Genomic DNA, 13,741 nt, shown 5'->3' with positions numbered 1-13,741 from the left:
ACAATGTTGAAGTAAAGAACCCTGCCAACTAATATCAACACTTATATTTCGTTTTGCATAATTTTTTGCCTTTAAGAAACATTGCCTCGTGCCTTGAAATTCCATTAACAAAAATCCACTTATCTTTAAGATATTTTCTAATTTCTCTCCCTCATGAGGGAGGATAATGAAAGTTCACAGAAGTAACAAGTAAAGGTAGACCTATCAATTAGTTAGTGTTTTTACTGATATCAATTTTGTTTATGAATTATTAAGTGATTAAAACTCATCAACAGAATTTCAGAAGAATCGGTAACAGAGTTTCTGCAACTGAATTGGTTACAATGGGAAATCATAGTAGTCAGAAACCACAGTTGGGTTACCTGCTACTGTCCTCCCTTCCACTGGCATAACTGTTTTCTTCCTCTTTCTGGTGGTCAAAGCAAGAGTGCGAAAAGTCTGGACAACACCTCCCTCTCACTCTCTCTTTTCTCTCCAATTAATATCACATATCTCGGCTCCTACGGACACCTACCCATGAGCCCCCTCTCTTTCCATTTACTGTAACCAACATCCTCACCCACTGAGCACCAATCGACACCGGACATCCATGGACATTGAAACGTAGTTTAAATTTGGTCAGTCCGCACTGGCCTTGATTTCAACACGCACAGACGTCTGGACCGGTCTTAATTTGGCCCAAATATAGACTTCCATGACTGGTTCAGATTTGGTCCGGTCTGGACCAAATCTGAACCAATCATAGAGATCTATGTTTCACAAGGTTGGACAGCACAGTACAGTAGAGCACAGTACCGTAAAGAAAAGTAGAGTATAGTTCAGTACAGTATAGAGCTGAGCAATATGGACAAAAATCGATTTTGTGATAAATTGCCTAATTGATCCGATAACAATAAATAGAACAATACCTTTATAACATTAATCTGCACCACAGTTTTTATTTTATTATCCTTTAAACTACTACTATTGGTTTTATGGTTGTAGCCATCAATTGTCCCATTAACAATCACCCATATTAGTCAACTTATTTCATTTCAAACTTCCCATTTCTCTAGTATAGGCTACTTATCGTAATGAATGATACCAGCAAAATGCCTGCGATAAGTGATCGGTATGGTTGTTGTCGATCATTTTCGGTTTATCATCCCAGCTCTAGTACAGTACAGTACAGAAAAGGAAATTAGAGTATAGTTCAGTAAAAGTAGAGTATAGTTCAGTACAATACAGTCCTGTGCAGTAGAGTACAGTCGTGGTCAAAAGTTTTGAGAATGACACAAATACTAATTTTCACAAAGTCTGCTGCCTCAATTTTGATGATGGCAATTTGCATATACTCCAGAATGTCATGAAGAGTGATCAGATGAATTGCAATCAATTGCAAAGTCCCTCTTTGCCATGAAAATGAACTTAATCCCAAAAAAACATTTCCACTGCATTTCAGCCCTGCCACAAAAGGACCAGCTAACATCATGTCAGTGATTCTCTCGTTAACACAGGTGAGAGTACGAGGACAAGGCTGGAGATCACTCTGTCATGCTGATTGAGTTAGAATAACAGACAGCTTTAAAAGGAGGGTGGAGCTTGAAATCATTGTTCTTCCTCTGTTAACCATGGTTACCTGCAAGGAAACACATGCCGTCATCATTGCTTTGCACAAAAATGGCTTCACAGGCAAAGATATTGCTGCTAGTAAGATTGCACCTAAATCAACCATTTATCGGATCATCAAGAACATCAAGGAGAGAGGTTCAATTGTTGTGAAGAAGGCTTCAGGGCGCCCAAGAAAGTCCAGCAAGCGCCAGGACTATCTCCTAAAGTTGATTCAGCTGCGGGATCGGGGCACCACCAGTGCAGAGCTTGCTCAGGAATGGCAGCAGGTGTGAGAGCATCTGCACGCACAGTGAGGCGAAGACTTTTGGAGGATGGCCTGGTGTCAAGAAGGGCAGCAAAGAAGCCACTTCTCTCCAGGAAAAACATCAGGGACAGACTGATGTTCTGCAAAAGGTACAGGGATTGGACTGCTGAGGACTGGGGTAAAGTCATTTTCTCTGATGAATCCCCTTTCCGTTTGTTTGGGGCATCCGGAAAACACATTGTCCGGAGAAGACAAGGTGAGCGCTACCATCAGTCCTGTGTCATGCCAACAGTAAAGCATCCTGAGACCATTCATGTGTGGGTTTGCTTCTCAGCCAAAGGAGTGGGCTCACTCACAATTTTGCCTAAGAACACAGCCATGAATAAAGAATGGTACCAACACATCCTCCGAGAGCAACTTCTCCCAACCATCCAAGAACAGTTTGGTGACGACCAATGCCTTTTCTAGCATGATGGAGCACCTTGCCATAAGGCAAAAGTGATAACTAAGTGGCTCGGGGAACAAAACATCGACATTTTGGGTCCATGGCCAGGAAACTCCCCAGACCTTAATCCCATTGAGAACTTGTGGTCGATCCTCAAGAGGCGGGTGGACAACCAAAACCCCACAAATTCTGACAAACTCCAAGCATTGATTATGCAAGAATGGGCTGCCATCAGTCAGGATGTGGCCCAGAAGTTAATTGACAGCATGCCAGGGCGGATTGCAGAGGTCTTGAAAAAGAAGGGTCAACACTGCAAATATTGACTCTTTGCATAAACTTTATGTAATTGTCAATATAGATTTTTGACACTTATTGAATACTTGTTATTATACTTCAGTATACCATAGTAACATCTGACAAAAATATCTCATAACACTGAAGCAGCGAACTTTGTGAAGACCAATACTTGTGTCATTCTCAAAACTTTTGACCACGACTGTACAGTACACAGTAGAGCACACGAGTTGAGTACACTAAACTCTACTTTACTCTACTTTACTCTACTGTGCTGTACTTTGATGTACTGTACTCTACTGTGCTGTACTTTGATGTCAGAACTTGTGAAACATAGGCGTCTATGATTGGTTCAGATTCGGTTCGGTGCGGACCAACCAAATTCGGTCTTGTTTGGTGGAGAAGCTCATTAAAATAATAGTGTGTAGGATATTACCCAATTATGCAAAGGAGGACATAGAATATTTCTACCTTTGAGTTCCTATTTAGGATATATCACCATGAAGAGCATGACTTTCATATCCATAATTATGCATTTCTGTGTATTAAAGATCAGGTACCCATGATGAAATTCCGTTACCGCAATTCTGTGTAAATCCACTTCACTTACTGTAGTTCAATAACCAAAAGAGATTTTTCAAAGTGACACCCCATTCTTCCTAAAGACATCTTTGAATCTTAATTTGTGGAAAACGTGGTCACATAAAAAACTGAGGGAGATTTTTACCGAAACTCTGTTACCAAACTTTGCATCTGCACAGTTCTTCCAGTAAAGGTGTTTTTGTCAAATGTTCTGTGTAAATTGTTAAAAGTTGTCCTTGTCCATAGAGTTGTGGTCAAGTGTGGCTCAGTTGGTACAGCATGGCAATTGCAACGCCAGGATTGTGGGTTCGATTCCCACGGGGGACCAGTACGAACAAATATGAAAAAGTATGCACTCACTACTGTTAATTCATCTGGATAAGAGCGTCTGCTAAATGACAAAAAAATGTAAATATTTTAAATCAGTGTTTTTGGTTTGGCATACATTTTAAGTCTCAGCGCAATTCCATTACCATGGCATTACAGCTATGGGTCCTTGTCAAATGTAGTGCACTATAAAGGGAATACAGAGCCATTTGGGACGCACCCTAAAGCTTCTTACGACGTGCCGGCTACACCGTGTCATTGATTAAGCGTCCAGTTGACATTTGTGAATTAAAAGAAATCGGCAACAAAGGTCAGTTTTCCACAGGTGTCCAGGTGTTACTATTCAGCACCAGGGCATAGCAGGTTGTTTTATGGAACTGTATTCTGGTAAACCTTGTGTAGTGTTTATTATGCAGACCCCTTCATTGCTCAGTATGTGAACCAGGAGACCATTTCCACAACCAAGATCCACAAAGGACTGTTTGACCGTCAGACCCTTCTCTGCTCGCTCCTCGCCCCATAGGACCTGTGCATTGATAAAACAATGGAGTTAATGTCATAAGAGCTGTCATTTCACGCATATTAGCATTCTGTCCATATACAGAGGAGACCTACCAAAAGATATGTAGCGATGGCAACATCTTCAAAGACACATTTCTCAGGGTCTGTTACTTCAGGCCAAACCTAAACAAAGACAAATATTACAGTATGTTGGGACTTTAACATGAAAACAACATCAACAACAACAACCACAGCTACAAAGAATCTGATCTGTGAGGCTACACTATGAAATCAAATGAAATGTTATTTGCCACATGCGCCGAATACAACAGGTGTAGACATTACAGTGAAATGCTTACTTACAAGCCCATAACCAACAATGCAGTTCAAGAAAAAAAAAAAAAAAAAAAGCAAATAATTAAAGAGCAGCAGTAAAATAAAATAACAGTAGGGAGGTTATACAGTGAGGGAAAAAAGTATTTGATCCCCTACTGATTTTGTACGTTTCCCCACTGACAAAGACATGATCAGTCTATAATTTTTATGGTAGGTTTATTTGAACAGTGAGAGACAGAATAACAACAAAAAAATCCAGAAAAACGCATGTCAAAAATGTTATAAATTGATTTGCATTTTAATGAGGGAAATAAGTATTTGACCCCTCTCCAAAACATGACTTAGTACTTGGTGGCAAAACCCTTGTTAGCAATCACAGAGGTCAGACGTTTCTTGTAGTTGGCCACCAGCTTTGCACACATCTCAGGAGGGATTTTGTTCCACTCCTCTTTGCAGATCTTCTCCAAGGATTCGAGGCTGACGTTTGGCAACTCGAAACTTCAGCTCCCTCCACAGATTTTCCATGGGATTAAGGTCTGGAGACTGGCTAGGCCACTCCAGGACCTTAATGTGCTTCTTCTTGAGCCACTCATTTGTTGCCTTGGCCGTGTGTTTTGGGTCATTGTCATGCTGGAATACCCATCCACGACCCATTTTCAATGCCCTGGCTGAGGGAAGGAGGTTCTCACCCAAGATATGACGGTACATGGCCCCGTCCATCGTCCCTTTGATGCAGTGAAGTTGTCCTGTCCCCTTAGCAGAAAAACACCCCCAAAGCATAATCTTTCCACCTCCATGTTTGACGTGGGGATGGTGTTCTTGGGGTCATAGGCAGCATTCCTCCTCCTCCAAACACGGCGAGTTGAGTTGATGCCAAAGAGCTCGATTTTGGTCTCATCTGACCACAACACTTTCACCCAGTTCTCCTCTGAATCATTCAGATGTTCATTGGCAAACTTCAGACGGCCCTGTATATGTGCTTTCTTGAGCAGGGGGACCTTGCGGGCGCTGCAGGATTTCAGTCTTTCACGGCATAGTGTGTTACCAATTGTTTACTTGGTGACTATGGTCCCAGCTGCCTTGAGATCATTGACAAGATCCTCCCGTGTAGTTCTTGGCTGATTCCTCACCGTTCTCATGATCATTGCAACTCCACGAGGTGAGACCTTGCATGGAGCCCCAGGCTGCGGGAGATTGACAGTTATTTTGTGTTTCTTCCATTTGCGAATAATCGCACCAACTGTTGTCACCTTCTCACCAAGCTGCTTGGCGATGGTCTTGTAGCCCATTCCAGCCTTGTGTAGGTCTACAATCTTGTCCCTGACATCCTTGGAGAGCTCTTTGGTCTTGGCCATGGTGGAGAGTTTGGAATCTGATTGATTGATTGCTTCTGTGGACAGGTGTCTTTTATACAGGTAACAAGCTGAGATTAGGAGCACTCCCTTTAAGAGTGTGCTCCTAATCTCAGCTCTTTACCTGTATAAAAGACACCTGGGAGCCAGAAATCTTTCTGATTGAGAGGGGGTCAAATACTTATTTCCCTCATTAAAATGCAAATCAATTTATAACATTTTTGACATGCGGTTTTCTGGATTTTTTTGTTGTTATTCTGTCTTTCACTGTTCAAATAAACCTACCATTGAAATTATAGACGGATCATTTCTTTGTCAGTGGGCAAACGTACAAAATCAGCAGGGGGCTGTATACAAGGGGTACCGGTATAGAGTCAATGTGCGGGGGCACCGGTTAGAGGTAATTGAGGTAATATGTACATGTGGGTAGAGTTAAAGTGACTATGCATAAATAATAAACAGAGTAGCAGCAGCGTAAAATAGGGGGTTGGGGTGATGTGGGGTGGAGCGGCAATGCAAATAGTCCAGGTAGCCATGCTTTTCAGGAGTCTTATGGCTTGGGGATAGAAGCTGTTAAGAAGCCTTTTGGACCTAGACTTGGCGCTCCGGTACCGCTTGCCGTGCGGTAGCAGAGAGAACAGTCTATGACTACGGTGGCTGGAGTCTATGATAATTTTTAGGGCCTTCCTCTGACACCACCTGGTATAGAGGTCCTGGATGGCAGGCAGCTTGGCCTCTGTAGTGCCTTGCGGTCGGAGGCCGAGCAGTTGCCATACCAGGCAGTGATGCAACCAGTCAGGATGCTCTCGATGGTGCAGCTGTAGAACTTTTTGAGGATCTGAGGATCCATGCCAAATCTTTTCAGTCTCCTGAGGGAGATTAGGCTTTGTCGTGCCCTCTTCACGACTGTCTTGGTGTGTTTGGACCATGATAGTTTGTTGGTGATGTGGACACCAAGGAACTTGACGCTCACAACCTGTTCCACTACAGTCATGTCGATGAGAATGGGGTGTGCTCAGTCTTCTTTTTTTTTCCTGTAGTCCACAATAATCTCCTTTGTCTTGAGCACATTGAGGGAGAGGTTGTTATCCTGGCACCACAAGGCCAGGTCTCTGACCTCCTCCCTATAGGCTGTCTCATAATTGTCGGTGATCAGGCCTTCCACCACCAAACTTAATGATGGTGTTGGAGTCGTGCCTGGCCATGCAGTCATGGGTGAACAGGGAGTACAGGAGGGGACTGAGCACGCACCCCTGAGGGGCCCCCTTGTTGTGGATCAGCGTGGCAGATGTGTTGTTACCTAGGCTTACCACCTGGGGGCGGCCCGTCAGGAAGTCCAGGATCCAGTTGCAGAGGGAGGTGTTTAGTCCCAGGGTCCTTAGCTTAGTGATGAGCTTTGAGGACACTATGGTGTTGAACGCTGAGCTGTAGGCAATGAATAGCATTCTCACATAGGTGTTCCTCTTGTCCAGGTGGGAAAGGGCAGTGTGGAGTGCAATCGAGATTGCATCATCTGTGGATCTGTTGGGGCGGTATGCAAATTGGAGTGGGTCTAGGGTTTCTAATGGTGTTGATGTGAGCCATGACCAGCCTTTCAAAGCACTTCATGGCTACAGACGTGAGTGCTATGGGTCGGTAGTCATTTAGGCAGGTTATCTTAATGTTCTTGGGCACAGGGACTATGGTGGTCTGCTTGAAACATGTTGGTATTACAGACTCAGTCAGGGACATGTTGAAAATGTCAGTGAAGACACTTGCCAGTTGGTCAGCGCATGCTCGGAGTACACGTCCTGGTAATCCGTCTGGCCCTGCGGCCTTGTGAATGTTGACCTGCTTAAATGTCTTACTCACATCAGCTACAGAGAGCTTGATCACACTGTCATCCAGAACAGCTGATGCTCTAATGCATGCTTCAGTGTTGTTTGTCTCGAAGCGAGCATAGAAGTGATTTAGCTCGTCTGGTAGGCTTGTGTCACTGGGCAGCTCGCGGCTGTGCTTCCCTTTGTAGTCTGTAATAGTTTTCAAGCCTTGCCACATCCGACAAGCATCCGAGCCGGTGTATTACGATTCAATCTTAGTCCTGTATTGACTCTTTGCCTGTTTGATGGCTCGTCGGAGGGCATAGCAGGATTTCTTATAAGCGTCCGGGTTCGAGTCCCGCTCCTTGAAGGCGGCAGCGCTACCCTTTAGCTCAGTGCGGATGTTGCCTGTAATCCATGGCTTCTGGTTGGGGTATGTACGTACAGTCCCTGTGGGGACGACATTATCGATGCACTTATTGATGAAACCAGTGACTGATGTGGTGTACTCCTCAATGATATCGGAAGAATCCCGGAACATATTCCAGTCTGTGCTAGCAAAACAGTCCTGTAGCTTAGCATCTGCGTCATCTGACCACTTCCTTATTAACCGAGTCACAGGTGCTTCCTGCTTTAGTTTTTGCTTATAAGCAGGAATCAGGAGGATAGAGTTATGGTCAAATTTGCCAAATGGAGGGCGAGGGAGAGCTTTGTACGTGTCTCTGTGTGTGGAGTAAAGGTGGTCTATATTTTTTTCCCCCTCTGGTTGCACATTTAACATGCTGGTAGAAATTAGGTAGAACGGATTTAAGTTTCCCTGCATTAAAGTCCCCGGCCACTAGGAGCGCTGCCTCTGGATGAGCGTTTTCCTGTTTACTTATGGCCTTATACAGCTCATTGAGTGCAATCTTAGTGCCTGCATTGGTTTGTGGTGGTAAATAGACAGCTACGAAAAATATAGATGAAAACTCTCTTGGTAAATAGTGTGGTCTACAGCTTATCATGAGATACTCTACTTCAGGTGAGCAAAATCTCGAGACTTCCTTAGTATTAGATTTTTTGCACCAGCTGTTGTTTACAAATATACACAGACCGCCACCTCTTGTCTTACCGGAGTCAGCTGTTCTATCCTGCCGATGTAGCGTATATCCCACCAGCTGTATGTTATCCATGTCGTCGTTCAGCCACGACTTGGTGAAACATAAGACATTACCGTTTTTAATGTCCCGTTGGTAGGATAACTGTAATCTTAGGTCGTCTAATTTATTTTCAAATGATTGAACATTGGCTAATAGGATTGATTGAAGAGGCAGTTTACTCGCTCGCAGTCGGATCCTTACAAGGCACCCCGACCTACGTCTACGATATATCTGTCTCTTTCTCATGTGAATGACGGGGATTTGGGCTTTGTCGGTGTGTGTAGGATATCCTTTGCGTCCGACTCGTTGAATACATTTTTTCCGGCCAATACGAGGTGAATAATCGCTGTCCTGATATCCAGAAGCTCTTTTTGGTCATAAAAGACAGTGGCAGAAACATTATGTACAGAATAAATTACAAATTACGCGAAAAAACACACATAATAGTACAATTGGTTAGAGGGCTGTAGAACGGCAGCCATCTTCTTCGGCGCCATTCAGTAAAGACCTTGACCATTGACCAGACCATCGACCATACCTTTACCATCTCCTTGTACTTGTCCTTCAGCTGTTGGTACATGATGCTGTACTTCTCTACAGGCAGCAGGGACAGGGTACTCCTGAACTCACTGGTCTTACCCTCTGTGGCCCAGCATACCAGTTTGGGCAGGAGCTCCCCACCCAGCCAGGGCAGTTTGGGGTAGGCCACCTTGTCACTGAACCAGTCATCAGGCCGCAGGAGGTGTAGCCCCAGTGACCTGGAGACGAGATTACAGAGCAAAGTAATGTAGACACTGTCCAATGCGTCCATGCATGACTGGATCGATGGAAGGCTAGGTGAAGAAGCGGACACTGAGATTAATATCATAACATGGAAACACTAACCAATCATCATTTTTCTCAGGCAGAAGGTGTATCTGATAGATGTTGTTCTTCCTTAGAGACGCAGTTTCTTCCACACTCTCTTGAACTGGTAAGAAGCTTACTTTACTCTTTGAGAGTCAAAGTCTGAAAATGTAAAGATTTTTTAAAAAGGAACACACGACATTTCACATATCTGACTGTATCCAAATACGTGTTGTGCACATGTTGTAAAGTCAGCCAGAACTCAATGATAAGAAGCTTAATGTCATTAACATGTCCTTACCTTTTAGTATAATGTCTTTATGTACAGTTGTGCCATAAGTTTACTTTAGGAATTAAAGTCCTCACACAAAAATACCACAGTCTCTCCTTGTCATATTCAAGTTCAATACCACTATTCACTAAAGAAAGAACATCCTTTGACTCTGATGTATCACATCCATGAATTAGGAGGATGTTTACAAATTCTTCAAAGCCCACATTCTTACTCTCTGTCTCTGACTCCACAAAGACGTTTGTTCACAACGTGTTGTTTATTTATCCAAACATCAATGCCAGACCAAAATCCTCCCGGAAGAGAATTGAATTTGTCTGTAAACTTAATCTCAAAGAGTTTCATCATAGTTTAGATATAAGAGCAAATTGCATAGGATGGCAGCATAATACATTGCAAACCTGTTTCCAAAAAAACACTTTCGGGGACTTTTATTTTTTTAAAGGGATTTTGTCGCACGTCGATGACGCCATGAAAGCGCGCCTCAGAAGAAAAGAGCGCTGTTCGAAAAACCAACAGCAGAGAGTGCTGTTGTATCTTTAATCTCAACATATTGACCGATCTTGTACTGGTGCTGCTGTCCAGAACCATTCAATTGGAAATTATTTTAGTATGCAGACGATGTGAAATCAGGATGCAAAAAAAAGAAATCACAAGTTTGGCCTCACACCAATGACTAATCTGGGTTATTACCCTTTACTCTTTTGCCTTTCTATGCCGATTTCCAAACACTCTGCTCACTGATCACCTGCTTAATGTTTTGATAAACACTGCAGGGGTAGAAGGTCTGATGCGAATCCTGACAACTTCCCTCACATGACCATTACAGCACCATATGAAAATATTTCCTGTGAAACAAGGAGCATCCAAAGATTTTGATAACTAACCCCTGAAAGGTTTCCCCTTTCATCTGTGGAGCATCTGAGGTGGATCCTGGTCCCAATTGTCAGGTGAGAAAGGGCTACAGAAAAATGTCACAAGCCTCCAGGTCACACACACATCATAAAGTACGAGCTTCCCACGCTTTAAACTGACACTAAGAACCTTTTGCTGAATAATTTGCATTCTGAACCCTGTGACATATACGTTTAAAGACTAAATGATGGTTGCCACCATTCCCACTTACTCATCCTCTCTAGAAACGGAATATCACATCGCAACTTGGTATCATTAGGTCATTATATTTCTCAATCCACTTGGTGAATGAATGGTAAATGAGTAATGCATCACTTCTACACAACCAATTACTCAACATCTGATATTGCAATTATCTATTTTCACAATAACAATGATTTTTACATGAGTCGGTATTGATACATAATCATACATTAACATCTACAGTATATCCATGTGATAATGTCATGAAAGAAAACCAGTTTACACTTTGAGCGCCACTCTTGATTGTAAGGTCCTTTGAATGGAGCTCCATTCCCTTTCTATTGTGTTGTGTGTACCATCCCATTAGTACCAGGAAGTTTCATGGAGGCTCACGCCACTTTGTTGCTGCCTGGGTGTACATTCAAATCAGAGGCCATGTGAGAGGCAAAAATGTAGTCAAACTGGTTAGGCAGGAGCAGACAAACACGGTAAAGAGGGAGAGAGAGAGAGACAGAGTATAGTTTCTCTACAGTACTGCTGGCAAGTTTCGACATCATTCAAACAAAACAAGCAAAAGGTCTATGGAGATAGAAGTACCCTGAGACTGTTATTGATGGAATATAACAGCAATATGTTTCACCTTGTACTATGATCACCTGCTTTTCAACTTAATCTTTAGAATGTACAATGGCCACATTTAGGGCCCGTTGTCCACACTAGCCATTTGTCCACACATACAAATATAAATAAAAAGGGAGGTTGAATCACAGTAAAGTTTTAGGCAAAGGAGAGCACATGATACAACATACATGATATAACATAATTATCTTAATTTATAATTTATACATAATGAGCATTCATATTGTTAAAAAGATAATTAGGCTAAAGTCTATCTAATTGTAGTAATTGTGGTGTGATTGCACCACATTATTATGTGTAATATATGATTGTGAAATTAATTTTTATTTTACCTTTATTTAACTAGGTAAGTAAGTTAAGAACAAATTCTTATTTACAATGACGGCCTACATTATGTCATACATTATTGTAGAATGGCGGGTGGCTAGGCAAGTGTTGCACAGGTGGACATTGAAAAGGGGTGGAGTGAAAATATTAGGAAGAGGCAGAGAGAGCACTGTGGACAGGTAGCCAGAAACACACCAGCTGAAGAGAGGATTCTCAGATATTTTGCGATGAGATAAAACAACCGACACTCTAAGAAAACAAAATAATGATACTTTGTTGACGAAATGAAGAAAAACAGTATGGCGTGTGATGTGGATTATCCCTAGGTCTATCGACCCTATTGGGAATACTTTCATTTGTTGTTGTAGCGCATAACCGAAAGCTCGGTTCATAAATAAGCAAGATCGTGGCCCCGGTAGACTTTGGGTCATTTTATTGACGGTAAGTATTTAGCACTCACCTTTGTTGAACTAGCCTTTGGCATCAATTTACCCCACCAGTCTATACAGTAAATTGACAGTATTTATTCTGAAAGACAAAGCAATGGCGTCCCACAACTACAGTTAGTGGCGTTCAATAATGCATAGGCCTACACCTTGATTTACTATCAAATCCAGTGTAGCAAATGTTGCAAAGAGTTACTTTTCGGGATCGCCAACTCCGTTGAGAAAAAAAATGCAGTGTTTCCCAAACCAAGGGGTGCATGTTTTGGTTTTTGGCCTAGCCCTACATAGCTGATTAAAATAGTAAACTCGCCATTAAGTTTTGATTATTTGAATCAGCTGTATAATGCTAAGGCAATAACCAAAACGTGCACCCCTTGGGGTCCCCAGGACTGAGTTTGGGAAGTACTTATTTAACAAGGGTCGTAGGAAAATAGCTCTGTCAGGGCTAAGAGAGGTTAGTGTATACCCAGGATCGTATATATATATATATATATATATACAGTGCTATGAAAAAGTATTTGCCCCCTTTCTAATTTTCTCTACTTTTGCATATTTGTGATACTGAATGTTATCAGATCTTCAACCAAAACCTAATATTAGATAAAGGGAACATAAGTGAACAAATAACACAACAATTACATATTTATTTCATAAACAAAGTTATGCAACACCCAATTCCCCTGTGTGAAAAAGTAATTGCCCCCTTACACTCAATAACTGGTTGTGCCACCTTTAGCTGCAATGACTCCAACCAAATGCTTCCTGTAGTTGTTGATCAGTCTCTCACGTCGCTGTGGAGGAATTTTGGCCCACTCTTCCATGCAGAACTGGGGATGCTTTGCTGCCTCAGGACCTGGACGACTTGCCTTAATAGAAGGAACCATGAATTCTGCTCTGTATCAGAGAATTCTACAGGAGAATGTCAGACCATATGTCTGTGAGCTGAAGCTGAAGCACAGCTGGGTCATGCAGCAAGACAATGATCCAAAACACACAATCAAGTCTACATGAACATTGCTAAAAAGCAACAAATTGGAAGTTTTGGAATGGCCTAGTCAAAGTCCAGACCTAATCCCAATTGAGATGTTGTGGCAGGACTTGAAACGAGCAGTTCATGCTTGAAAACCCACACATCACTGAGTTAAAGCAGTTCTGCATGGAAGAGTGGGCCAAAATTCCTCCACAGCGAAGTGAGAGACTGATCAACAACTACAGGAAGCATTTGGTTGGAGTCATTGCAGCTAAAGGTGGCACAACCAGTTATTGAGTGTAAGGGGGCAATTACTTTTTTCACACAGGGGAATTGGGTGTTGCACAACTTTGTTTATGAAATAAATATGTAATTGTTGTGTTATTTGTTCACTTATGTTCCCTTTTATCTAATATTAGGTTTTGGTTGAAGATCTGATTCCATTCAGTATCACAAATATGCAAAAGTAGAGAAAATTAGAAAGGGGGCAAAT

At 42.3% G+C, this 13,741-nt stretch overlaps 2 protein-coding genes across 2 annotated transcripts in view; one reads left to right on the top strand and one right to left on the bottom strand.

The window, feature by feature from the left end:
* Window positions 1-13,741, bottom strand: part of LOC121571019 (probable tRNA (uracil-O(2)-)-methyltransferase) — a 44,024-nt gene that overhangs the window by 17,789 nt on the left and 12,494 nt on the right. The window contains 4 exon segments of the mRNA XM_041882248.1: window positions 3,922-4,029; window positions 4,119-4,187; window positions 9,169-9,388; window positions 9,516-9,622. Of these exon segments, the coding sequence (XP_041738182.1) occupies window positions 3,922-4,029; window positions 4,119-4,187; window positions 9,169-9,388; window positions 9,516-9,622 (504 nt within the window).
* Window positions 12,008-13,741, top strand: part of LOC121571145 (activated CDC42 kinase 1-like) — a 26,676-nt gene continuing 24,942 nt past the window's right edge. Inside the window, exon 1 of the mRNA XM_041882462.2 lies at window positions 12,008-12,273. The gene's annotated coding sequence lies outside the window, so the exon portion shown is untranslated. The remainder of the gene's footprint in view (window positions 12,274-13,741) is intronic.

This window comes from Coregonus clupeaformis, chromosome 8 (assembly GCF_020615455.1).
Source record: "Coregonus clupeaformis isolate EN_2021a chromosome 8, ASM2061545v1, whole genome shotgun sequence".
NCBI classification, from domain to species: Eukaryota; Metazoa; Chordata; class Actinopteri; order Salmoniformes; family Salmonidae; genus Coregonus; species Coregonus clupeaformis.
The sequence above is the reverse complement of the archived record's forward strand: the minus strand, read 5'-3'. Positions and strand labels throughout refer to the sequence as shown.